Source organism: Branchiostoma belcheri, unplaced genomic scaffold (genome assembly GCF_001625305.1).
Source record: "Branchiostoma belcheri isolate BF01 breed outbred unplaced genomic scaffold, Haploidv18h27 scaffold62, whole genome shotgun sequence".
Taxonomy (NCBI): Eukaryota; Metazoa; Chordata; class Leptocardii; order Amphioxiformes; family Branchiostomatidae; genus Branchiostoma; species Branchiostoma belcheri.
The window spans coordinates 900,185-926,544 of record NW_017804265.1 but is presented as its reverse complement, the minus strand read 5'-3'; the positions used below and the strand labels follow the sequence as shown (position 1 = coordinate 926,544).

General features: G+C 40.2%; 1 protein-coding gene across 1 annotated transcript in view; it reads left to right on the top strand.

Moving 5' to 3' along the window:
- The first annotated feature begins 356 nt into the window (after window positions 1-356).
- Window positions 357-26,360, top strand: part of LOC109483036 (chitinase domain-containing protein 1-like) — a 43,114-nt gene continuing 17,110 nt past the window's right edge. The window contains 4 exon segments of the mRNA XM_019785992.1: window positions 357-406; window positions 7,017-7,060; window positions 7,063-7,201; window positions 9,565-9,678. Of these exon segments, the coding sequence (XP_019641551.1) occupies window positions 357-406; window positions 7,017-7,060; window positions 7,063-7,201; window positions 9,565-9,678 (347 nt within the window).

Genomic DNA, 26,360 nt, shown 5'->3' with positions numbered 1-26,360 from the left:
ATGTTGTATTACAATATGCATAGAAACTTTTACAAAATTACATGGACTTCTCTTTTACATTTTTTAAAAACTTTGACCTAATTGTCTGTGCCCTCAACGTGTCTAGCATGTGGACATAGGTACAAACAGACGTACAATGAATATAAAACATCGTTACTATATGACATGACATCAAAATCCAAGATAGCGGCGGCCAACAGTTGTAACAGAAACGTGCTATATCACATCTAGTGGTTTTACCCCCAAAAATCTGCTTGGAGACTGGGCGCCGCTACCTGTCTGCCCTGTGCCATAATTCCCAGTCTCGCCTGATAGTTACCCCCTGACAACATACATCCTCCTCTCAGTTAGTCACCATGTTTGAGGCTAACACTGTTGGATCCCAGCAGTTTAGCTGTGAGGCCGGGTAATGCAGGAGCGATCACACTCTAAAAGCATCGTACACTTTAGAGTCTTAGTGTAGGAACCTGCGATATTGAGTGGACAGATGTCTTAAGTTGGCCGTCAATAACACGAAAAACATGCCGTATCCAGTTTGAATTTGTGATAATAAAGTTGTGGTTGTATATACTTGTAGTGTCCTGAGTTGCCCCCTAAAACCCCTTGGAAATATATGCTGTTTTACCGTCTATTGGGATTCGGTGATCCACACGTAACCTCGCGAGAACACGCGTGATTTACAAATGTTGGCTATTACGTTTGGCGTCCATAAGCGAGGTCGTGGGGAGAGATTTATGTTCGATTCGTATCCCTTTAGCAGCACCATTATTCTCGTTTGCACTGTGAGCTTCTACCTCACTTTTGAAAATATGTTACTTTTGTCTGTCTGGTTTTCACGTTTTATACATGCCAATAGGCCTTCCAGTGTTAGATATATGAAAATAGGAAAGTTAGGATAAAAGTTTATCTGTGTTGTTATACGACGTAATGGAAAAAGGGTTTAACTGTTTTAACTTAAAGATTGCGCAGTAACGGATCAACGGTAGTTGTAGTCTGTAGTGGCCCCCGTCCCGTCTCAAAGAAAGTTGATGGGTTTGGATAAGCTTCCTTTAACTTTCTCGGGAAATAATCTTCTTCATATCTCCCTAGATTAAAAAAAAATGAAGTTAGACATTGATCAAACAAATGGAAAGAAAGGCTCTTAACTGAAGTTAATAAAGATAATTTAAATGCTGTTTGTAGGTTGTAGGTGTACTCCAAGTTTCCCCTTCGTCTTTTGTTTAAAATTTCAACTGCAGCCATTCAGACACAGAGTCTCCAACAACAGATGCTGTTGCCAAGAAATCTTAGTCCAGTTTAAAATTTAAACCCCCTTGGCTATGGAGTTTCATTTATTATTTAGAAAAGTAAAGTGAGTGGGGGGTTATGCAACCTTTGGCTGTCACATTGTTTCTTTGTCATCCGCTACGTAAACGATCTCCATATGTCTCTGTCGTTCAAGTTCAGGACTAAGTGACGGGAGTTGAAGTTTTCAAAAGCCGAACGGTTGATTTTAACCTACGGTAAAAGTAAAGTGGTCGAGATTTTGGTCGACCCTATGACCCCTTTTTTCGCTCGCTAGAACATACAGTTGTGCAGTACGACTTCAGTATGGTATCTAAACCGATTATAGCTCTTTCTGTGGCTCCAATATTTGAGGACGAAAGAGACTCGGCAGCTATAATAGGTTTGGACACTAGGGGTAATTCAGCCTGGCAATTGCCGGCGCTTTTAGCCGAGCACACCGGGTCACCCCTACTCTTTTTGTTACGTGCAGAGATTTTGAACTACAAATGCATGGGGCCATCGGCTTTACCTCACCATCCGAAATGGCAAATAACCCGATCGGGATTTGAACCTACGCCCTCTTGGTTTACGGTATTTGTTCCATATGGTTATAGATATTAGTAAAGTTCCATTTCAGGTTAGTATAGAAATAAGGAAATAGACCAAACAAGTGCTATCAGTTTTAATGGAAGTGTGGAAACCTGTCAGTTTAGATGGTTAATATTGGATTTCTTTTCGAGTCCCCATGTCTGGCTTAAGGGTGTATCATTAGCGCCACACAGCGATCCCAACCTGAAATGTATTCATTTTAGTAATTCAATTACATGAAATATTATCTATATGTGGCTGAATTTGCTTGCTGGATCCAGGGAGAATTATTTTAGTACCGAAGACGACTTTGATTTGTTGTTCTCAGACCTAAGAATTATTTACATCTCCACTATGAGAAAATTACTAATGGCATATAATGTAAAATGTATAATGCAAAAATAGCAAATAAATGAAATAATCGTGCATATGATATGACAAGAATACAAATAGTAATAATGACGATGAAGATTAGCAATAGCAAAGTGTAATCATGGTATTTTATAAAAAGAAATAACCGTAATTACAAGAGCCCACTAAATCCCGTGATTAGTTCGTGCAGGATAGAAGCTTCAAAACACAGGATGTCAGTATATGCAATCCAGTTTCACCGTTGATTTCAAAAACATCGGTAACCAGTAATTATTTCCACGAAAACAGGAAGACGTCGCCACTGTGATAATCGTTTCATGATGATGTTGTGTACGTTCTATACTATAATATCATTTGCAATATCTTTATACTGTGCTACGATATGAAATTAATTAAAAAAACATGTGGTTAGCTGCCTAAGCGCATTGTCTGGGTGTAGTCTTCAAAGCTGATTACATGGCAGCTCTAATCGTTGAGACGTTCTGAAGGCTTCCTCTTTCAACAAAATTGGTCGGCAGTAGTTACAAAGCTTCCCGCCATCACTAGAGGAAGACATTAAAGAAACGCCGGTAGTGTAGCATAGAGGACATCCGGCGTGTAAAAGCTTTAACAACGTGCTATTTGTTGGCTTGATGCGTCACAAGACATTAAAGGCATCCAGTGCAGTTCTTAGGGCTTGGAAATAAGATTTTTCAAAGTCAATATTCTAGTCACTTATCTTCATATTAAGTTGAAACAACACACCATCCCAATGTATATCGACATTCATGGAGCAAAACTACCCGAAATTCTGACGAAAAATGGTAACTGGAAGGACATAGATTGATTTTTAGGGTACCACCCAGAAAATAAAAGGCTCATCATTTGGCTTGTTTCTGCAACTTCAAATGCCTAAAGTATGAATACTGATTCAAATGTGCTAAGGTGGGACAGTATAGTGTTTGTGTCAATATCATACAGACTGCCTTATTCAGAATATTTCCAGTTTTGCCGCCCCGAAGTTGCATTGGGTGTCTTTAATGTAGCTGTACGATACACGTTCGAGTGTCCATTGAATATCCTCACCTTTGAGATTCAGTCGCACGACTAAAATATACGTTGTTTGGCGTGGATGGGGCAGCGAAACCTATCATCAGTTACCATGGCTACGAAGTAAACATTGCCATAAAAAGAACTACCTTGTAACAGGAGGACAAACGGTTTATTGGTTGCCATGGTTATGGCATAAACATTATCATCTTAAAACTCCCCAGTACGAATTATCTTAGATACAATTCATCCATCTACATATATCTAGAGAGGGGGGGGAGAATAGCAATTTCTAATCTTATCTACAAGTAAATTTAGATATTTCGAGGACATCGTTGACATATGGTAGCATTCAAGCCGATTCTACAGTTACCATTTATTCCTAACTATATGCACGATATTGCAGCTCAATGGCTTTTTTTCTTTCAACTACGTACATTGGTCTGCATAAATAAAGACATTTCAGTCAACATCAAAGGAAACAAAAATGCTGACAACAGTTTTTAGAGCTCAGCTGATACTCTTAACACGTCAGCCTCACTAAAGACAGGAAATGCAGTCGTTTGAAGCAGCATTTCAACCGACGGCCAATTATTTGAGGGTGGTTACACGAATTGGACACTAATTGGCCGCAATTGAATTAATGGCAGCTCAGATTTTACATCCATTCTAAGGGGTCGCTGACCGTCACGTATTTTCGCCAGCGTGGAGTCAGGAAAGTTGTATTCCTAATCATGTAACAGCACACCAGCCACTCAGAGACTGTGTCCCACTTGTAATGAGAGTATTGAAGATGCATTTCATTTTGTTATGACTTGTCCCACATATAGTAAAGAAGATACATTGTTACAGACTATTACCACTAAGACAAAGTTCACCCAATCTGGTACACAGTACGATACATTCCATAAATTCTTATCATGTCCAACTACCATATCTGCTTACGTAGGCCACTGTACACTTTATTTCATAAGCGAGACCATATCATCAATACATGAACATATTGTAACTCATATACTGTATAAATAGTAGTTTGTAGTACGAAATGTACTAATAAGATAGTTTAGTTTTGTAGTATTGTTGTATTACTGCCACACATTGTACCATGTACGATTGTCGAGCAATAAAGTTCATTCATTGTAACACCGTTTAAGACCTGCTAAAGATTCGTGCCTGGAATATTAAGAATCCAGGTTAAGTGCCCTAACCACAAGGCTAACGGATCGCACATGCTTATTTTTGCGGCCTTTGATTCAAGGAGTTCCAGGAACAGATCGTGACGGTGCCGAATTTCCAGGAAGATTGTTACCCTGGCCAGCCGTATGCCAGCTGGCATCGTTTGAAACAAGTTATTGAAAACTGTAAAAAGAAGTGGAACATGGAATCATAGAAAGATGAAGTCATGACAAAATGCATTGTTCAATCTTATCGTGGATTTTCATTATAATTATGTTTACCTTCGCGCAAGGAAAACATATTGTTTTTGCTCTGCCTCCTTTTCTTCTCCAAACAAATAAGGTCAATGACCTGAACCAGACGTAGTATAGTACATACCACCGTATATATGCATACCGTATTTTTATTGTATTTGAGTAAAAATTAATAGAGCAGACCATATGCGAAGATAAACATTGTGCATTTGCTTTGCAAACGTTACCTTCCTAGTTATACAGCTAGTTCTGTGGTCACTGACCTGTCTACCTAATTAGGTTATCTATATAATTTTTGTCACAAGACACTAGCCTTCGGGCATGGATTGGACTGAATATTTATCATTAAGAATAGATTGACGTCAACCTTTCAATTGCCAACTGATATCCAGGAAAGGAAAGTGATAAGCATTCGTCAGCTTGAATTAATGCCCTAGATTCTTCGGCTGACTTGTACTGTTACCAGGGGCAGACGGTGTGCTAAATGTCAGGGTTGAAAAAAGTTTTAGATGGTCCATTCATCTTATAAAGGTGGGTTGTGAGAAACATTTTTATTAACTTAAGTTCATTTAAGTGTTCTTGAACATTAAACTTATCTTCTATTTGTACGAGTAGCAAATATAGCATTTGTCGATTGAAAAACAAGAACGATGCAAGAAAAGAGAGGGGTTAAAAAGGAAGGCACACCCCTATGCGGTTTTGCAATAGAATAACCATTGCGTAAATCAGGCAGCGGCACGCTAGGTGACATTACAAGCAATCTCTCAAGGACGGTCTTGTGCAAGCGTTCAAGCTCTCATCGTCTCTACGAAGCCTTTCACTCTATTTCCAATGCCTAACTAGTTTGAGGGGTGCTGGAAGAGTGATCTAGTTAGGCTAGGCAATCAGTATTGTCGGAGATATCACAGAAAGGCTACATTTGGTAAGTAAGTGAAATTATAGTTTTCAATCCAAATTTTATCAAATTTCTTACCAATGGGTTTCACTATCTGACGAGGAAAGTCATATATACACGTTAACGTTTTTGTTCTTAGTCAGAGAATGCAGTGTGTTTCATCTTAAACGTTGGTTTCGTTGCGGAAAATTGTAATATTATGGGCAATAATTTACATAAATACATGCCGAAATGCTTATTGCAAATACATTTAACATTGACACAATGGTGATAATTGTGATAATAACAATATTAGATGGGAAATTTGTGTTCATGTTCTTGATTCTTACTTCAATTGGAAGCATGCAAATCTTTTGGCCCTTTTCTCATTATCAATCAGCTTTTGCTTAATGATAGACTACTTCATCCTGTGACGTATAATCTGTAATCCTTATTATAAAATGCAACAAAGCCTACCGAAATAGGTTAATTCACTCCCAATAAAACGGTAGGCTTATTTGGGTTTTTCGTTTCATCATTAGACTGATAAATCAGTGTGCGTTCTTTTGTTGGAGCCATATTTTCCGTTCTTTTGTACATCTATGTCCAGTTGTGGGCGGAAGTCTTTCCAAAAGCCGTTGAAGAATTAAAATCAGTTCTCAGTCTATCAGCAAGGAGGAAATCGCATAATTCCCTTTCATGGCAGCTGAGACAGTCACGACGTGCTTTCTAAAAATGTCTTCAGCACGTGGGGATCTGTAATGTGCCTATCTGGGGGGTTACTGATGCTGCATTAGAATTGGCGTTTGATACACAATGTTACAAACACACCCTAAAGACACTGAGACTAGTACAGATCCTTAGATCTGCTTTGAGGTTAGGAAAATCCTCTTTAACAGCTTTTATGTGTCTTGTGCGTAGAGGTTACGTGTTAGCGGCATTCATATATTAAGAACATTTCAAAAAAACATTGATTTTAATGCGTTGCTCCTCCAGCATTCTAAGAAAACCCATGAAAATATTACGTATAATTTATTATCCAGATTCTTCATTGACTCAACAGAAAGTACATAGACTTTTGTATGGTCGTCTACAACTAAAGATGTAACAAAGCTAAATTATGTATAAATGACGTCATCCTACGTACAGAGTATATGAAAAGCTGCCCGCAGGTTGAGTTGAACTTCTCATGAATAAAGAATGGTTCAAACAAAAAATAAATTATGCAAATGCACATCTATACGCAAATTTTCATGGCATGCAATAACATAGGCCTTACTTGATATTCTTTCAGCCGTCACAAGAAGCCACAGATAGAAGACTACGCTGCATGAGAAGGCTCAGATTGATACGTATTCATGCAGATAAGCTTGTATAATGTACGTAGTGTGCTAGCATGTTATAACACTAGCCTTATATCATTTCAGAGAGAAACAGAAGACTACGCAGTGAGGGAGGCTTGAGGTGGAAAAGATGAGCCACAACCTGACCAACGTGTCGCTGGGGCGAACCGGACGGATCCAGACCAGCCCGAGCTGAGTCCGACCGACGTCACCATGCAGCTCATCTTCGGCTCCATGATGCTCGTCTTCGGGCTGATCGGAGTCGTCGGGAACGTCGTCGCCTTGTACGCGTTTTGCAGGTGAGGTTTATAATTTGTGTGGCGTAACGGCAGAGTGCTCGACTCGGCACCAAGAGGTCCCGGGTTCGAGTCCTGACATGCCACCGATCTTGTGCCCTTGGGAAAGGCACTTTACGCGACTTTCCTCACTTAACTCAAGTAAAAATGAGTATTGTCATGTCCTGTATTTGTACTCTGTGTTGGTGGCGGCATAAAATAAGTTGATATAACTTGATCGTGCCGTCGCCATGTTTGGTCATGAAATGTTGCAATATAAAAAAAAATCGTAAATTGAATTGGTGGGGTTTACTTGTATAGTATTGCGGTAGTATTGTTTTAGGTGGTTGGGTGGCGTGTTTGTGTGTCTGTTTGTCCAGACAGATGCGGTTGATAGCACGTGGGTTAGGAAGATTGACAAGCATGATAACAGGAGGCCAATTGGTCAGATGCGGGAAATGGGGTATCTCCAAATCGTTTTTTTTTCTGCAGTAGGTTGACAGCTCGTAGGTTGGGGAGATTGGCAGGCAGTGTGACAAATAAAAAAAATCAGACACTCGGGTGGACTTCAGAGTCACGAAAGCTCCAAATACTTACTTCCCCGGACGGCTGAAATCTTGTCCTAAGTCCTTATTGCATTAGAAATTGGAACCATGGCTCGCGGCAAACGAAACGTTCTTTTGAGAAACTGGAAACGTGATTACACAACAGAATCAAAATCTTAAGAGGAAAATCGGTGAACTTGATATTCTAAAAATGTTAAAATGTTGAAACAGAAGCTATCGGGCATGTTAATTATACTTGAGTTTGTAGACATTAAAAGATTTAAAAAGAACTTCACACCGGCTTAGATCTCTTGGTACAAACGCGTCTTTAAGCCTAGCTTCAATCTGCGGGGTTAAAAGCTATCATCAAAGTTCCTACTTTAAAACCTTTTTTCGCCTACTAGTGAGCGGCTAAAACGTCGTGTCTAACAACGCGGCTAAACACCCTCCTTACCACACTGAAAGCGTGACCAGAAACCTCGTTACGAACAGCGTGGCTAATATTAGAAGCCTCTCTTGTTACCGACAGTGCGGCTAAAAACCTCCCTTGTTACTGAAAGTGCGTCTGAAAACCTCCCTTGTTCCTAAAGCGTGGCCTTCTTGTCACCAGCAGCGTGGCCAATATTAAAAGCCTTCCTTGTCACCGACAGTGCAGCTAAAAACCTCCCTTGTTACTGAAAGTTCGACGGAAAATCTCGTCACCACAACGCGGCTGTTAATACTGTAATGATGTCTATAATACTGACAGTGCGGCTAAAAGGCTCTCTTGTCACCGACAGCGCAGCCAACCGGCATATCGCCCTGTCCAAAAATCATTACCAGATGTACTTGGCATTTACCATCATTGGTAAATCACACCTCGTTTTTCCATTTTTTTGTGCAAAATAGCCAATTATTTAAGACAGAAGCCAGCCCTCTGTGACTTGCCTGCTGACGTCATGAAAGTAAATACAATCATTGCAAAAGAAATTGCAACTCCGATTTTTGTAACGTAGATCTGACCAATTACGGACAAGACCAGATAAAAAGATTTTTTGTCTCACGATGCCATGCTGAGTGATAATAAGATTTGTCTGAACGTTTGAAAATCTGAATTGAAACGCATCGTGAGTCGGCTCGGATTGAAGCTATCTTCGGGTTACGTTGCATGAAAGAAAGAAAACGTTGCTGAATGTAGCATTGAATATCACGAAATATGACTCTCTGTTACACCTCATATTTCAGTATGTTCTTCATAATGCAGGCCGAAACTGTTCATTTCGTCACCATGGCAACACAAGCAAACAGTCATGAGTTTTAAGACAAGAAGCGAGACGTGCACGAATAACTTAAAAACAAAAGTTCAGCAACGGAATATAAAATACATGCATTGATATGCAGGGGTCACTCCACAAAAAGTGGGGCTTACCAATAACGTTTAATACTGATGGCGTTTATCGCCAAAAGAAACTATTACTTCTATCTGACACTTTTTGTATTGAACAACATAGAAGGTACAAGGCACAGTGGTGAATATACAACTCTGGCAAATCGCTAATTTAGGCTCACTACTGCAAAGCAGAATACACTGACAAGGCAACAACACATAGCAAAGTAGCAAATGTGTGTTCCAAATACAAAGATAACATGTAAAATACGAGTTATTCTATAAAATTTTTTGTTTTTTTTTTGTATCTGACATTCATCATCATTCGTAAATCCCACTTTATATGTCATGATATGCCTTAAGTCGTTCTTGGATTTTAAAGTCTTGTTCCACATTTTAAATCTTACTGTGGTTTTAATAAGATACAACATGAAATTTGAATAACTTGACATAAAATGTTGCATCCCTACTCCCAGAACTCGCAGTCTCAGAAGACCGAAGAACTACCTGGTTGCTAACCTGTGTATGACGGACATGTTCGTGTGCCTGGTGTACTGTCCCATCATCGTTACCAGGAGCTTCAGTCACGGGTATGTACATGTACTCCACTTTGCCTTTAAAGCGATATTATGTAAGATTTCCAGTGTTTTAAACATTGTTGTTTTACACAGTTTCTTGAGCTATAAGCCTACCTGGGTTCGTAATGACATTTGGGGAGTAAAAGACCAACGTCGTTGCGCCGCTAAAACGTGTTGGAAAACCGCCAACTAGGGGAATCGCGGCCATGTTGTTTGTTTACATTATATTATTTTTAGGAGCCTCCTAAAATACAGTGGGCCCGTCGCAACTTATTCTTGCGCTGCGCTGAGTCGCCGGAAAAGCGAAAAAAAGGAAACTAGAATTGAGCTGGAGAATAAAACTAAATAGGGAATGAATGGCAAAAAAAATGCAAGAAATACCCAAAATATTTGACAAACGGAACCATCTAAGCGACGATTAACGGATATTCGTAGACACATCATAATCAAGCTTTTTTTTAAATGTATTGTCACTGAATAAACTGTCTGAGATAAGCATAACATATTGAGTCCACGTAATGGCCTGACAAATTGGCCACAAAGCGGTTTCCTGTCAATTAAGGAATCCCCTTTGATAACGGAGTAGCGTCTTTACAAAGGACAAGATAGCGAGTTTGTCGCTGTATGAAAAGTGGGACTTACCAATCATACTAAATGCCGTTTAAGCCTAAATGTTTGATTTCGGAGATGAGCGCCACCAGTATTAATTTTCTGTGGTAATTAATTGCTTTTGGTAAGTCCCACTTTTTGGGGATTTCTAGTTCCAGGTAATATTTTATCTCTGACTGTGCCTCATAGCCTGGTAGCTTAAACAGGCTCGTTTCCAATATGGTTGCTAAAAACATCAAGAGCAACCTTTCATACAGCATATGCATAATGGGTAAATCCTACTTTTAGTCGCTCAGTACCTATCATAAAATGCATACGTGCAAAGTATAATTTTAAGCTGTAAATGATTATTCCTTCATCTAACTATACTATGACGAACATCTTGCAATTTTTCTTCAATTGCAAACGTAGTGTACTCGTTTTTTGACAGATTTCCTTCCAAGGAAAGCTGTGTTGTAGAGGGTTTTGTGGTGGGAGTCGGCAGCATTGCCAGCATCTGCAGCCTAGCCGCCATTGCTGTGGAACGGTATCTCACCATCACCCAGCCGTTCAAATCTCTGACGATCTTAACCCAGCGAACACTTCTTGGCGCAGTTTTAACCGTGTGGGTCTACGCGCTTCTCCTTGCATTTCCACCGCTTGTCGGCTGGGGGCGCTACGTACGAGAGGAGACGTACGTCAGTTGCACCTTCGACTACCTGTCCACGGATGACGCCACAAGAGCGTATGTAACCACGCTTGTGATTGGTGCGTTTGGATTCCCGCTCCTCACGATAGCCTATTGCTACATCCGTGTCTTCACGACCGCCAGGAAGCACGCAAAGGAGAGGAAATTCATCTCACCCCTTCGAAAGCCAGAGGTAAGATCTGAGATCAAAACCGCCGTGAACGCTTGCGTCATAACGACGTCATTCTGCCTTTGCTGGTGTCCCTACGCTGTCGTAGCTACCCTGGGCATCAGTGGGTACTACCAGGCTCAAAACCAGGCTGTCTTCGCCGCAGCTCTGCTTGCTAAGTTGTCCGTCCTTTTCAACCCTATTGTTTACGTCTTGTCCATCCCAAATTTCCGCAAGGCCCTTTTTGCACAAGAACGGGAAAAACACACGCATGAAGATCTGGCACTGACCTCACCACCAGCAAACAAACGTGCGATCAAAAAGGTAGAAGGAAGTCCAAGCAGCGTCAGCAACGTCTACGCTGATCATGAATCTAACGAATGGGCTATGTCTTACTCAACCTCGCGTGAGACATGCTTGCTGAGCCGGGCTGCCTCAAAGCGTCTGGCGGGAAAAACGAAGTCGATCGTGGATCTCGTGAATGAATTCGGACTTCAACAGACAGCATTGTGTAAGGAAAGTTTGGTGTGAGAGGTTCTGTGAGCAGACGGTTGGTAAAATAAGTGACATCATCATCAGCTCTGTATACCGCCTCTGTAATCTACCTCGCTCGCTACGCTCACTCGGCGGTTTTCTTCGTTGGTTGTAGCAGCTGACAAGGCTTTATCACATCATAAACACCGAGGATCAGGCGGGTCATTGAACCTTAATTAATTTAGCTATATGTGTATATTTAACGTGTTTCTAGAGTCGTGGTGCCCGACATCAGTCATTGCTACCTGTGTAGTCCACTGTATTGCGATGCTGCAATTCCAATAAATAAATAAATGAAAAGACAGATTATCATTAGGGATCAATTTAGTAATATGTGTATGCTTAATGTATTTGTTGAACCATGGTGCCCGGTATCAGCCATTGCTCTCTATGTGTAGTCCACTGTATTGCGATTCTGCACTTCCATGAGCTAATTGAAAATGCAGCTGACCAGAATCTACTGAAAGTCCTTCGTCTATACTTTGCCAGAAAGAGACGAAGAGGTGATTATTGGACCAAAACATTTGGACCCAGTCCTGTTCTGTTCTGTTCTGTTCTATCAACCAGTGTTTCCAGTAACGTCATTTGTATGTCGTGCATGTATGTATATTGATACCGTTATGTTGGTCATCGCCGAAAAACGACGGAGGAAAAATATGCTTTCGTGTTTTGCTTGGTGTTCCGAAAAGCTAGAATCAATTGTTCGTTTAATATTTATGTCGCTTAAAATGAATAATTGCTTGTAATGTGACTCTGAATCTTATGTATTTTGAAATAGTCTATTTATTAGTGGCAACTCTGTGATGTAGAAATATGAATAAAGAGAATTTGATGTTGTTTCTCAAAGAGTGTATCTTCTCTTCGTCGTCTGAAACGCATTTCTTTTTTTTCTGGGTTGCAGAGGACATATTTCATGAAATTGCATGGATATGTATCGCTTAATATCAAATGAACATCTCATCAGCACCACACAGCGACATGTACCTACATTACACCTAGATATTTATTTTGTTTTATTATCAGGAACCTGTTTTATGTATTTGAAGTACTCGTTGCACATGAATGAAGTTATCAATGATAACTTATCTTGGAAGAATGGAAACCATAGATAGATAACAGATGACAAGGAGTTGAAAAACATATATTTTATTATATCTTATTTTAATGATAGGACTGAATTAGAGATTAACTTGCACTGATTCGTTACACATTTCCGTGCTTGTTTTATTGACCGTCACATTAAACAAGGTAGAATATATCACAGTTCAATTTTTCGTTGCATAATACATATTTTGACCAGTCGCAATAGTATCTAATACAAATTCATAATTTATTACTTCTTAAGAACACATATCACAGCATTAGGCTATGACTGGTCACTGACTTCCAATGTAATACGCAAAACAAGAAATCGAAGACTTCAGACTTCTGGGAACATAAAGTTCATACGCCCCCCCCCCACGCAAAACCAGTGCCGAGCCAACAATACATCACGAAAGAAATATTAACTGAATTAGACGTAACATTTAGCGGTTTCTCATACCCAGCTTTCTTTCTGTCCATATTCTGTTGCGAGATCAACAATTGACTTCGTTCTCCCTGCCAGTCTTTTAGAGGCTGCAGAACTTAGCGGACTGGCGATGTTGGAAACCGAGTAAAACACAGTCAGTTGGTGGTATTCACTTTGCGTGCCGCTACCGTCATCCCGCTTTTTCCAGCGTCTTTTCTCTGAAGAGGAATCATTCCCCAACCCTTCCGATGTGTTGTTTGTCCGTTTGTTGTGCCCGAAAAGGGCCTGGCGGAAACTAGGGATGGAAAAGACGTATGCAACCGGGTTTATGAGGACAGACAGCTTGGCAAGCATGGCGGCTCCGAATACGATTGTGTCCTGGACAGGAGAACCGCTAACGCCGATGATGGCTACAACAGTGTACGGGCACCAGCATAAACAGAACGCAGTGGTCATGATGAACGCGTTTACTGCAGTTTTGACATCAGATTTAGAGTTCTTGTAGGGGGACATCAGTCTTCTCTTTTGCGAGCACCTCTTGACGGTTGTGAAGACACGGATGTAGCAATAGGCTATGGTGAGGAGGGGGAGTCCAAACGCACCAATCACAAGCGTCATGACATACGCTCTATTAGCGGCGTCTGTGGATAGGTAGTCGAACGAACAGCTCAGATCGGTCACTTCTCGTACGTAGCGCCCCCATCCGAAAAACGGTGGAACGACAAGGGCTACGGCGTAGACCCATACGGCTGCGACTGCGCCGAGTAACGTCCGTTTAGTGAGGATAGTGAGGGATTTCATGGGTTGGGTGATGCTGAAGAAACGTTCCACGGCGATGGCGACCAGACTAGCGACAGACGCGATGCTCCCCATTCCGACTACAAAGCCCTCCATTCTGCAGGCCGCGTCGGTCGGGACACTGTAAAGTAACAGTCGTGTTTAACTTCCTCAACGAAATTCAATAGAAACAGTAAAAAAAAAAGATATATCGATGAAGCGTATACCTGTATGTATGATGATACCTGAATGTTATTACAGAGGAAAAGTTAGCTATATATATATCATTAAAAAATGTTACTTTTTTTAAAAGAATTCATGAAATAATTCATCCTTACCCACCTGTTACTAAAGCTACTGATGACGATGACCGGACAGTAGACTATACACATGACCAGGTCAGTCAGACACAGGTTAGCCACCACGTAGTTCTTGGGTCTCCGCAGTTTGCGAGTACTGTAGGGGCAAAAATAAGGTAAAATTTGTGAATGTGGTCAATAATGATGCATATTTATGAAGGAAAACATTGTTTTGGTTCTATTTCTTCCTCTTCTGTTCCAAACACATAAGGTCAATGACCTGGGCCAAACGTCTGTCACCATGGTAACTGGTGCTGCAACAGACATCCTGTGGTGTTGGGTTACCGACACAGGGAAGTCCTTTGGCCTAGATAGATCGGGCGGGAAAAAGGTCACCAGACGGGGTCTATGACGCGGGTTGACACGATTTGAGACTGCGCCAGCTGGATAACACTGATCCACCATCGGTTACCAAAGGTCAGATAGCGAGTATCTAATTACTGCTTGACGTTATCACCATGGTAACGAAGAGACCCAATAGCCCTGCGTGGATAAACATAATTGCCACTTAGATTGAAGGATGGAAAAACTGCTTGATGTTTAAATCTACGATGGACCTGATTTATAATAGCATATCTAATATCATTTATTCATATGATTTATAACGACATTTTCTGCATACGGTAGGCGTTATTGGTTTTCTATATTGTGATTCAATAAGAGCTAGAATAGATACCATTTTCACATTTATACCATTTGTGCAAATACTGTTAACGTGAACTAGGTTGCATGAGATATATTTATAATGCAAGGCCACCGAAAGTGTGCATGCATGTCCAGACTATGCATGATGTGCAAAATGACTAATAAACTGGTGGACGTACCGACTACTAAGTACCTAATACCAGCCCAGAAAAGAACAAGAAATTGCCATGTACCAGAGTTACCAAGCAAGGATTGAGGTGTTCAAAAATTCATTCTTTCCTAGAACTATCGCAGAGTTCTAGGAAAGAATGCTGCTGCGAGTTCATGCATCAGACTATGCATGATGTACAAAATGACTAATAAACTGGTGGATGTACCGACTACTAAGTACCTAATACCAGCTCAGAAAAGAACAAGAAATGGCCATGCCTTCATTACCAGAGTTATCAACCAAGGATTGAGGTGTTCAAGAATTCATTCTTTCTTAGAACTATCGCAGAGTGGAACTCGCTGTCACCAAGTATAGTAGGGGCATTATCATTAGATAGTTTTAAACAATGTTTAGAGTTAGATGTTCAAGGGTTAGGTGTAACAAGTCGTTGGGTGTAACGTAGCCAGCTGCAGCCGCGCCGCGTGCCTGCGAAGCCGGTGTATTACGCCGAAGGACGGTTATACCGGCTATACAGATACAGATATCCAAAATATTAAAGTCTACTCCTTTGGCATTTGTATGGAGCCAATATTTAAAATTATCTGTGCCTTGTAGTCTGATGGCACACATTCTTGGACGGTATTATAAAATAAAACGAACGGGTCTAGTTTTAAATAAAAATAATTGGTCTACAGAGACGAACGGCGTTACTAATTGGCTGGTTCAGATTGACAGTAAAGATACAAAGGGCCTTGGAATGACCACAGGACACTGCACTGGGTCCTAAAGGCTTATAGCAGTAATTATTAGACTTGCATAAGGCGTTCGCATTTGAATTGTAGAGGCAAGTGCTGACTAATGACATTAAAGCATACAAAACTTTGCCTACTCACATTACATCCTCAAACCCACGAACATTAAAAAGAAAAAAATCTTGAATTGGACAAAAACACATAAAAACAAACACACACCAATTAACTCCTGGTGTAAACGTTTTGAATGTGTTTTGTAGAAATTCATTACCTCTGACCTCTCAGACATATAGTACATAATTGTTTTTTTTTTGTTAACTGTATAATGTAATATTATTAATTGATGTATTAATTGATGCTTAATGTGTAATTTAGTATGTTGATAAGTTTTCTTGATAGCAGTTAAACGTGTATGTAAATATAGTTAATGTATTTTATGTAAAGGACTCCAGGAGGAATAGTGATGTATTGTCACTAATGGGAGCTTCCTAGATAAACAAACAAACAAACGTTTGTTTGAAATCGGTGTTACAAAATAACACTATCGTAAAATCCACATGACAGGTCAAATGCGATCCATTAAATCTTTTCAAAAGGTCAGACTGGTGGGCGAAATTTCAGCTGACCGCTGAAGCTGAAAAACCTGCGTGGCGCTTAATTCCTAATGGCACATCATCACCAAACCTGTCAAGTCGTGTTATACAACTCCTTCCACTGCTGCAAGGAACGGTCAACCCTTTCTATGTGTTCTTAAAGCCGCATTATGTAAGATCAGGACGATACACAAACTCAAGTTTTTGGTCATTTCTTTACAAAGTAAGTTGAAAAAAACCTACTTGAATGCAAATAAGTGCCGTTTAGGAAGTATACGATGCATTACGGTGTGTTCAAAAGCTGGAAACACAGCTGTCAGCCATGTTTGTTTACATCTGATAGTTTGTGGTGGCACCACAAACCGTGTGCGGCTGCTGCGGGCTGTTTTAGCGCGAGTCCTAAATGTCAGAAATGTGAGATAATTGCACAAATGTGTTGAAAATGGAAGTAAATTAGAATCACACAATCATTACAATCAAGTTTTTGTTTAAGTAGACTATTTTAAGTTTTGATGCAAAAATGCTACATAAAGGCCCTTTAAGTAACATGTTGTGTTGACATAAGATAAAAGTTGTATGGCAACGTTTGGTTGCACATACTGTCTTGTGAGCTATAGTGGGCGAACTCACAACGTATGGTCCTACGTGCGTCACTAGATCTGAAGTAACCAGTGTCGGCATTAGATGAAAGTTTTGGGGGTTTTATGGCTTAAAGTTAATCTTTAATATGACACGATGTCTTAGAAAATTTAGGCTAGTGGGCGAAATGGCAAGAAACTGTCGAACGTAGCGAAGATTCTACATCAAACACCATCTCAAGACGTAAAAGGTCAAAACGCCCAAAGTAAAAAGTGTGCTGTAAGTGTTACATAAGTTTGGTTTACTCAGTACTTTGCAGGTACACCGTTATGTGCTTCTCAGAAATAGCCTCTCATGTGGCAAGAACCACCACCACTACTACTACTACTACTACTACTACAACTACTACTACTACTACTACTACTACTACTACAACTACTACTACTACTATTACTACTACTACTGCTACTACTACTTCTACTATTACTACTATTACTACTACTACTGCTACTACTACTACTACTACTACTACTACTACTACTACTACTACTGTTAGTCAGTCTCTAAAGACTATGACTTTTCGCAAGCAAACAAAAAGCAGGATGGCTCAGTTCACTAATTTTAAAGTCAAATCAAATTTGAGCCAACAAAGAAAATGTCGCTAAGTATGAACGACCGTCTTAGTTGTTTATCAAAGAAGTTAAAAGCAGTTGCTCGCTCATAAAAGTTCTGTGTCCACACTTTACATTGTTTTGTTTTTAAAGGTATGAAAATGTTGCATGTATTTATGTGCCAACCCACATTTCTTCTTCGTTAAAGAAAACGTATTGCCATTACTGCTCACAAACGACAAGATTTGTTTTATCGCCACTCTACTATAATGTGTACACTGATGGTCTCCGGGAGAACATAGTGGTACTAATGTACTTGTGGTGCGTCGCATTAGCAGTGACTTAGTCTTAATGCGATCATAAATCTATGTGCTGATGCTACCTACGTTATTTGAACCAATGCTATACATTTAAGTAAGCGTAGTGTTTAGTTCGTACCTCTTCTGGGTGGTTTAGAAAGTCTAACTGTTCTAACTGTTCTGCACAAATATCTCACCATTTTGTCTGGAACTGTATATGTATCGGTATAGCCGGTATAACCGTCCTTCGGTGTAACATACCAGCTGCTACGACGGTTACTTCAGTTCAATGACCTTTGTTGACGCCAGGAGGCTTAAGTAATGGTCTACTTTTGGGGACAAAATCTCTCACAAAATAGTGTTGAAGGCAACCTGCTAAGCTGTGTTATTCTGGCTGCATCGCAGAAGCGAATAGTTCAAATGCCTTGGAAACGTACAGGTTCACAGGTGTTACTACAAGTCATGCAAAATAAAAGAGCGCGCATTGTACATCAGCATCTCCATATATCTCTGTCATGGCAGACTGTTACAGAAAGGCTATTAGTGAACACTCTGATCTCTCCGCTCCATAGAATTATTACCACACAACAAACAGTGGATTTTTTCGACAACAGAGGATTTTTTTATAAAAGTTCAAATAACTCATAAACCCCCTCGTTCGCTCCGCTCACTTGGTGGTTTATTCGGTGGTTATCACAACTGAATAGGTATTATCTCACCATATACACCCCGGGGCGGGGCATTAACCCTTTATTAATGTAAGTTTCGGGACGAGCTTCGTATGTATACGAATCAATCGCCAGCCAATCAGTTTAAGTAGACCTAGTCAGTTTAAATAATTGAGAAGAAACGAACTTAACTATTCAATCTTTCACCAATCTTAGGAAATTATGTAAAATTCTAAAACCCACCTGCAAAACGCGTACAAGGCGACGACGTTCCCGACGACTCCGATCAGCCCGAAGACGAGCATCATGGAGCCGAAGAGGAGCTGCATGGTGACGTCGGTCGGACTCAGCTCGGGCTGGTCCGGATCCGTCCGGTTCGCCCCCAGCGACACGTTGGTCAGGTTGTGGCTCATCTTTTCCACCTCAAGCCTCTCTTACTGCCTAGTCTTCTTCTTAAAGATTTCTGTGGTGGATCACACGATTCAGCGCATAAGGCTAGAGTATTATAACATGCATCTAGCGCACCACGTTCTTTCTTCACAGCAAGTAAGTTTTATGGATGACATCCTCAGTAGACTCCAAATCTAATGCGAGCGGGCAAAAAAACTAGGCGGGCCGAAAAAAACAAGGTTCCTACATTTCAAAATTTTGACTCAATCATTGTACATACGGTTTTGATTCAGTGGGAATATCACATATACACAACCAGCATTAAATCAGGGCCTTTTCTTGTCTCCTCTCTTCATAGTTATCTGCCATCCACCTTCCGGCATGGCAACAGACATCTTTGCCCATTTTCGGCATGTTGACCACTGTCAGAAGGCAACAAAATTTCCTTTTTTTTTTCCTCCAAATTCAGGCGAAAATTAATGCGCGCGTTGATGCCATCCATAAAAATTACTTGCTGTGGCCTTAGCTGCGTGTCTTCATGAGTGATTTTATATTCTAGTCCTCTTACAGTGCGTAGCCTACTTCTCAAAGCTTACTGTGACGACTGAAATAAATTAAGGAATGAGGTTAATGTCCTTCTGACATTTTGTCACAATGCGTAGTACGTCATTAGCGGTTGATGTGAATGAGTAGATTTTGTATCTTAGTCTAGACGATACGGGTCTTCCTACAGCTTTCTGTGTCGGCGGAGTGAATGAAACTACTGCGATGACATGCTATGTATATATTACGCTCCCAATGGCTGCTGTTCTGAATATAAGTTGCTAGCCCTCTGACGCTACAAAATCCCCTTCCATCCAGTGCAGTTTTTAGGGCTTTGAAACCCGATTTTTCAAAGCCAATATTCTAGTCACTTATCTACATACTGAGTTGAAACCACTATTCCAATGTATATTGACCCTCATAGAGCAAAAATACCCAAAATTCTGACGGAAAATGGTTACTGGAAGCTGATTTTTAAGGTACCTCCTATAAAATACAGGACTCATCTTGGGGCTTGTTTCTCCAGTTTTAAGTACCCAAAGTATGAAATAATGATTGAAATGTGCTAATGTGAAGCAGTATGTGTCAATATCATAAAGATTGCCTTCTTCAGAATATTTCCAGTTTTGCTGCTCTGAAATCGCATTGGACTGAAAAATAACTCTGAATTTCCGTCTGTCGAGCCCAAAGTAGAAGCCATCATATCACGTACATTTGCGTGGTAGATACTTATTCATAGGAGTGACTGTCATACGTATAAAGATAGATAAGATAGCGCTTTAGGCCTGTGTAACAGGTGTTTTGGTGTCACCAACTGGACCTAGTTTTAGGAGAAATCTGAGTAAGAAAATACTCTGCGCCAAGCAAAAACCGGAAACGAGACGCCGTATATATAGGCTTGGCCCGGAAAGTCATCCTTTTTGATACACCTATTCTGACTGAAATTACATCCGATATCATGTTAAAGTTTTCTATATAAAAATATCATGACACTGGCTTAGGAAAACGAGTAAGATCGAAATGATTTCAGCTATAATAATCATAATAATAATATGGGTTTTATTATGTTTGAAACATTTCACAGCCCGAAGGCTGAATTACAAGTCCCGCACATGGTAAGAAAAATAACTTGTAACACTTCAAATCTTATATACTGAAGGTTAAATAACAGTTTCGATAAAAGTACTAATTAAAAATTGACATATAACGGCATGTGCATGCAAAATAACCAACTTTATCCTTTAATCCAAAATTTCATATTTCGTGTAAAGCAAGGGCAATCGGCTTTGCTAAACAATAAATACAACAATTTTTTCCTAAATCTGTGAAAAATAGAAGCAAAATCATAAACTTGATAACCCCATATCCCTTATCATGGCTAAAGCAATGGTATATAAGATACCAAATGCGACTATTGAAATCTACCATCTACTCACCAATAGATGATGTTCTCTCCGCGTTTTTTTGCTGTTTTGAGAAAGCGTTCGCTACTGACTCATTTATATACAGTTGCTCATTCTCAGAACAGTACGTATAACGACCATGCCCTTATAAAGAAAGACCCAACAAACGGCTTCAGTGTGTTTACATAACGACTGGTCCATTCCATCTCAGCGTAGGGGTGTGCAGATTTTTATTAAAACGATTTCCCCACCAAATTTCTTTCTCCAATAAAACAAACGTATACAAAAACGCCTTGCTATCAAGAATAAGGCAGTCATTGGAGTCTAGATTTGCATATGTAAAATATAAAACGTACTTTAGATTAAGGTTTGAACAATGGTCTACTCTAGCCGCTACACTCACAACATTTGACGTATGACGCCCCCATATCTGTAAAATCTCTACTTGAGTGGCTAATAGTGACACCAATTGGAATAGTTTATATAACACTGATATTTAGATGTTTAGGTAAATGAATTAGTCACAATAAGTGTTTAGCTTGAATGACAGATAGTTAATACGGTTGGATGGGAAAATATGATACATGTACATGTCGACAACCCCACACACACGCAGGTAGCCTCTACCAGGCTTGGGAAGGCGGCTGGAAAGAGTAGAAATCGGCCAAATAGAGAGATAAGCATGCCAAGGGAGGTTGTCCGTTGAGAGAACAGTTGGAGTGCGGCGAACTCAACGGACAAACTCCCTTGGCATGCTTATCTCTCTATTTGGCCGATTTCTACTCTTTTCAGCCGCCTCCCCAAGACTGGTAGAGGCTAGGCCCCATTCCCACTCGGATGAAATTGTCCAATTGTCCGGATCGAGCCGAATTGATTCGCTCTGATCCGGTTTGGATCCGGCTTGATCCGGCTCGAAGCGAATCAATCCGGCTCGATCCGGACAATTTTATCCTTGAGAAAAGGGTCATAAAGTGTAAGTCCATTACGGGGGTGTGTTTCTCGTGCTTCGTTTAGATAAATCATATTGTGTTCAAAGGTGTCTGTTAATAATCTGGTTTTTGAATCCGCCATGGATATAAATGTATTGAATTAACTTTTCCATCGTGGCCAAATTTAATTTCACTTTCCACGCGCGAGGTATAATTGCTGTGTCGCGTGTTACAGCCTTTGCCTTGATTCGTTTAGAAACTTTACAGTAAAGTTTGCAAAATGTCAATGTCTTCTGCTTTAAACGGATTAAGAAAAGGTAAAATCTTTCCCCCTGATAGATTTATAGGGCGGCGCTTATCCCCTTTTCTATGGCCCTTGTGCCACACAGTTGTGCAAATAATAAAACAGGGGGCTGGTCAACTGGCATTGGTATGTGTTCATTTCTTTCTTTTTCCTAAATGTTGAGTTTTGCTAAGCCAAGAGACATATTTCACACATACCCGGTACATAAAATACGTATATCATAAACGCGAGTTAGATTGTTTTTGGTAGCTTGTTTTTGGTATGCAGACGTCAAGGAAGTGTTTTCTTGTTTTTATGTTTACGGAAGGAAAACATGTTATTTTTGCTACATTTCAAACACTGACCTCTGACCTGGCCAATGACCTGCTTTGTTGACGTCTGTCACCATGGTAACTGGCGTTAGGTTACATGGGCTACATGATGTTGCAATTTCATCAGTAGGAGGGATTTATACTCCTGTCTGCCCATATGTATGAATGCATTTGTGTAAGAATTAACAGAGCAGACCAGATGCGAAGGTAAACATCGTGCATTTGCTTTGCCTTTCTAGTTGTTGTAGTGTCTGTACCGAATCTTACTAAAAACCATATACGGCATGACGGTCGCTTTTTAGAAAAAGTCAAACATTCACCGTCTCACCAGGATACGCACGTACAACAACCTCAGTCTCCGCCTGTGGGAATGTTACTAGGTCAGCAATGACGCAGGATTATCTTAAGTATACGTCATACAAGGCTGGAACCCAAGCTTGCCCATTCGCTAGATTAGTCCTTGGAAGCAACCAGCCGAAACAGACATTCCACATCATTAGCTATAGAAGGACGTTCCCCCTTCCACTGTCTAATGGCAATGCTAAAAGAGACCAATTTACGATGCGTAATATTCCTGACAAGGACAAATATGTCGTAAAGGTCCAGAATCAAGTCAGTTAACGTCTTTATAGATTATAAAAAGGCTGGTCCTCTTTGATTCCATTCGTAGGTAACACTTTGTAGGAAATGTCAAGGGACCTTTCGCTTTCTCATCTCAAAAGAGGAACGTGTCAAGTGCCGCGTTCTTTCTTCCTCACTTCAGAACTTTGAGTGTACACAGATTCGCCTCTGTTCTACTTTGTACATACAAAAAAGGAATTGCGCATGAAGTACTCAATCCTTTCATGTGTTTGTTTTTCTAATTCTAAAACTTTTGTTCGTATAGCATTCAAAGAAGCTAACAAATCCGTGCTCAGACATTATTCAGGATATTTGTTTTACGGTAGTCTTGCACGTGTATTGTTTTCACAAGTCTACAAATACATATACACTGCGTACAATCCTGCCTTTACGCACACCTTAAAGCATGCGTAAAGGTTTCGTTTCTTTACCTTTACGCAGATTTAAAGTGTGCTTAAAGATATAACTTTTCATGCAGTGAATACTAAACCTTTTATCATGACCTCGTTGTTTGCTGTGGATGAAGTATTCACGTGTAAATAATATTTCCTCCAGGAAGGATGCTGGTTTAAGTTGATTTGGAGAGAAGGCCACGGTTCTCACATCCTGCTTGTGTCTAACGTATTTGCCATATTTGGTGTATCCTCTAGTGGAATATGACGAGTGTTTTTAACCGTGTTTTTAACGGATGATGAACCTGCATCCGGATCCGGAATTTCCTATTCATCAACACGGGAAGTCCTAATATGACTGCTGCATGCAAAGGGCGTAATATCGTTTACTGTGCATTACCCTTTGATTTCAATACAGAATACGGACTGAAGCAATCTTTGGGGCAATGCCCGTCAGTGGCCTTGCCCTTTTGCTTCTGTATTCTTTTGTGAAGTGTGTATTGTAGGTACCGTATGAAGCCCCCAGGCAGTGTAAGTATAAGTAAAGAAAAATCCATTAGAACATCCTGTGTAAGGAAAGGGCAGATTCCCAATTAACATTTGCTTGTGAATAACGAACTGAGTAATTGGGATTGCAAGAAAATCATGATAAAGAACAAAATACAGGCGCCTCATGTAAAGACATAGTCTTTAACATACAAGTAATTTGTAATATACCCGTACATGAATTTCTATGCAGATCTGAGCTCATTATGTTGGTATAGAATGATACGTTTTGGCACAACTCGAACAAAACCTTGCCTTACATTTTTTTCCTTGTCGTTACCATTTTAACCGCACTGACTATGGCTATGAAGTTTTAAAAAAGCAGAACTTGTGTTTGACCTTGGTGTATTGTTATTTTGCTGTACCATTTGGATCGACTTTACCTTCGTACTAAAGCTGCAGAAATTAGGCATTAAGATTTAATAACGCAGCATAACAAGTGTTTGTGTAGCATTAGTAGATGACTCAAAATGACTATTTCCCCTATACTTAAGGACTAGAGCGCCTGTTGAAGCATGTTGACGATTGCTACTTGGAAGCAGAGCAGTTTTATAATTCATTTATTCATTGGTTTTGCGCAGAGATAAGATAGAGCCACTTCTGCCAAATTAGCAAAATTGCTAACCTTGGGATAGAATGAAGTGCATAATAACAGAAAATTGCTCTCGAGATATCAAATTATCTACAAGAGTACAACACATTGCCGCAAGGTTAAATCAATAAGACACTGATGAGTTACTAAAATAGACAAGGTCGATGCGTACGTGCGTACATAATGACTCCTTGGGATGCCAAAGATGTAGTTTTGCAGAAGGCAATGGTGGGGTGATTTTCGAGATTTCTACAGATGTCTACAGCAAATTTTAAAGATATTTTCATGGTCATTGCTCTGCAGAACTCACCCAACTAGTTCCACCACCCAGAACTTTTAATCGTTTCACTAGATTCTCCACTAGCTCACACAGCTTCACCGTCCAAATTCTTTGTTCGAAACTTTTTACAGTGACAGTTTCTTTCCCCGTACGGCCAAGCTTTGGAATTCCCTCCCTGACAAGTGTTTCCCACCAACCTACAATCTACAGGCTTTCAAATCAAACGTTCACCGCCATCTCTTGACATAGCCATGTTTCTCTCATGTTTCTAGTTCAATGCCTTCAATGCCGAGAAGTGGTCGTATAGGCCTTGCATCGAACTACTCCGTTAAAAATGGCTTTATGGAAGGTTTTCTAGTAGTTTATGGCAGTTGTGTTTTTATAAACGTTTTTAATGACTAACAAGGCTAAAGATTATTACTATTAACGAAAGACTGCTGGATTCTTGGTACACTATATACTGAGTCATAGAAGTGATGCTGTAGTTTAAACCTAGGACCAAACAAATTTGGAAAACAAAACTTCGGTAAAGTAATGTACAATAATCCCAATTTGATTCCACTTTTTGTCCTACGAAAAATTCATGAATCCAGTTTATGTTGGAAAATATTTTCGCCCCCCCCCCCAAATCATTTTTCTACGTAGCTACTTTATAGCACTGTTCTTGATTTTAATATGTATTTTGGATTAGTTTAACCAACAAAGCATATGCCAATCCGACGACCTTCTATCCAAACATCGCACACGCAAGCACACTGGGCAAAAACAGTCACGAAAACAATCTAGATCAAACAATAAAGTGCATCCACCAAGCATGAACCGCCCAAGGACAAAACACATTGATCAGAGAAACAAATATAGAAAAGACTGAATGTTTACGCTCAAAGGGCTACCTAATTTTTGGTTCATTCACGCGAATGTACTTGAAGTGAAAGATAAAAGCTTGGTTAACCTTTATGAGTACAGCATAATCAAAGATGAGACGCTTGAGTCTACCGCTGTGACTACGGTGGCCCGTAAGTACAGACATGCCTTTCTGCGCGAATACCTTCCACGTCTGCGCGAGTGCCTTCCACGTCTGCGCGAGTGCCTTCCACGTCTACGCGAGTACCTTCCACGTCTGCACAGAAAAAACGTGGAAGGCACTCGCGCAGACGTGGAAGGTATTCGCGCAGACGTGGAAGGTATTCGTGTAGACACGCATGCCTGTACTTACGGGCCAGCGTATGTGAATTTCTGTTGCATGACTGCGGTTTGAAACATTTTTGTTGCGTGAGTTCGAGCTCACCTCCCTTGGTTCAGAAATCACTGCGTCACAATGCTTGTAGTTAATCTAAGAGTGCCCTGATGTTGTTGTTGTCTTATACTTGTAGACCATAGGATATGTTTGGATTTGTGAAGCCTGTACTGTTTGTTGTCATTTTGTACTGTTTGTATAAATAGGATGGCTGTCTCAAGCC